The sequence below is a fragment of the Henckelia pumila genome, chromosome 3, assembly GCF_033568475.1.
Source record: "Henckelia pumila isolate YLH828 chromosome 3, ASM3356847v2, whole genome shotgun sequence".
Classification (NCBI taxonomy): domain Eukaryota; kingdom Viridiplantae; phylum Streptophyta; class Magnoliopsida; order Lamiales; family Gesneriaceae; genus Henckelia; species Henckelia pumila.
Genome location: NC_133122.1, coordinates 21,236,991 through 21,239,218, shown reverse-complemented (window position 1 = coordinate 21,239,218; position 2,228 = coordinate 21,236,991). Strand labels below are relative to the sequence as shown.

The 2,228-nt window shown below is 37.2% G+C and overlaps 1 protein-coding gene across 1 annotated transcript; it reads left to right on the top strand.

The window, feature by feature from the left end:
- Window positions 1-1,986, top strand: LOC140888228 (protein trichome birefringence-like 34). Its single transcript, XM_073295920.1, has 6 exons — window positions 1-27; window positions 126-355; window positions 796-970; window positions 1,099-1,295; window positions 1,384-1,545; window positions 1,644-1,986. The coding sequence occupies exons 1-6, from the start codon at window positions 1-3 to the stop codon at window positions 1,984-1,986; spliced, it is 1,134 nt and encodes a 377-aa protein (XP_073152021.1).
- Window positions 1,987-2,228: the final 242 nt, after the last annotated feature.

Sequence of the window (2,228 nt, the reverse complement as noted above, 5' to 3'; positions counted from 1 at the left end):
ATGGTTTTCGAAAATTCGAAAACTAAGGTGCATTACATTAGATTCCTATATATTGCAGCACTGATATGCGCTTTTGTTTATTTAACTTTGGGGAATCAAGGAACACTAATAGTTCAAATGTATAGCAATCAAGAAAAGATAGTCCAGGATGTAGGCAAGAGCAAATTGAGCCAGAAAAAGAAAACTCGTGCAACTTGTTTTCTGGTAAATGGGTTTATGACAACAAAATGAACCCTTTATACAAAGAGGGAGAGTGTTCTTTCATGGAGGATGATTTTGCCTGTGAGAAGTATGGAAGAAAGGATCTCAAGTATCGGAATTGGCGGTGGCAGCCCCATCACTGTGATCTTCCAAGGTTCTTTTCTCTATTTAATTTAATTTAAGAAAAAGACACGTCGAAAGAAATAATTTATGAACTAGGTACATGATCGTAAAATTTAGAGTAACGGTGCGAGTTAAATATTTTAAAATATGAATAGTTTAAGTGTCACCTTCCGGTAATTGTTATGCCATACATAAACTTACAGCTATACAGGCCAGGTTGTAGATGCAATTGTTGATATACACATCTAACATTTTATTTTCTAATAATTGCATCAATTGCTGTCGGGATCAAACAAATGAACTTGATTCCGATTACAGTTATGGGACAGAGATAACCTTATAGCTGTCGATAACAATGCATGCCTCCAACTATATATCGTCCAACAAATTATATAAAGTACTTATTTTATATGTTCTTTGTTGCTCGAAATATTTTTCTGACTGTGTTTGTTTTTTTATGCATGTTTTAAGATTCAATGGAAATAAATTCTTGGAGAAAATAAGAGGGAAAAGGATTGTGTTTGTAGGCGATTCTTTGAACAGAAATCAATGGGTATCGTTGCTTTGTTTGATTGAGTCAAGTCTTAGCTCATCATCCTCTAAATCAGTCATCAAGACAGGGAATTTATTCAACCTTGAGGCAAATGTAAGGCTATTAATCTTCAGATCTCTTCTTAAAAAGAAAGAAATTAAATTAAGTCTCTTTCAAGAAATGTATGATTTGTTCGTATATATAAATTATATAAACGATTTTCTTCGTTTATATACATGAAGGAATACAATGCCAGCATAGGGTTTTATTGGTCTCCATTTCTAGTTGAATCTAACAATGATCATCCAAATATCCACCGGCTAAAAGATCGTATGGTTCGAGTCGAGGCCATTGAAAAGCATGCTAGGCTCTGGAATGATGCAGATATACTCGTATTTGACTCATTCATGTGGTGGCTAGGGGAATCAATGCAACTCTTGTAAGTCCATTCCAAGAAACTAATTAATAGCACGACAACTTTTCTCACTTACCAGTTACCGGTATCTAATGCGCGAATTCTATGCCAGGTGGGGTTCATTTGACGGAACAGATTCGATCTACAAAAAGGTGGAAAAGGGGCTACGCCCCTACGAAATGGCACTAAATACATGGTCGAATTGGTTGGAGTTCAATATCGACCGAAGGAAAACAAAGTTGTTCTTCATGAGCCAGTCACCTTATCATGAAGTGTATGTATGCACAAGTTACATATAATGCAAAATATATATTTAAACTTTGGTTGTTTAAAAATATATATGTTAAAAATTGGAGTATGGTTGCATGGCAGGGGAAAAGATTGGGACAAGGAGCAAAACTGCTACGGTGTAAAGAAGCCTATTGTAGACGAGGGGCATTGGGGTTTTACCACGAATCGCAGCTTCATGCGCGCGGCGGAATCGGCAATACAGAGGCTGGCGGCGCGAGGCCTGAAAGTGGAGTATCTGAATGTAACACAAATGTCGGATTACAGGAGGGATGCTCATCCATCCATTTTTCGAGAGTTTTTTCGCAATATAAGCCAAGAGCAGCTGAGGGATCCGAGGAGTTATGCAGATTGTGTGCATTGGTGTGTTCCAGGATTGCCCGATGTTTGGAACCACATCCTATACGCCTACATTATGAAATCGTGATGAATATAACATGTGTACCGTTTAATAAGTTTTTTTTTTTTTTTTTGAAAGTTGTACCGGTTAACAAGTTAATTTTGTTATCAACCTTTGATCAATATGCACGCAGCAACACAGTATATAGCGAGCCGAGAGTTTGACTCTCCATCTTTAAACAAATTTTCCCGCCGAGATGCTAACGGGGTCGATCAAATTGCCTCCCAAGATAAAACGCTAATATCACTTTGATTGGCAGCACAACAAAA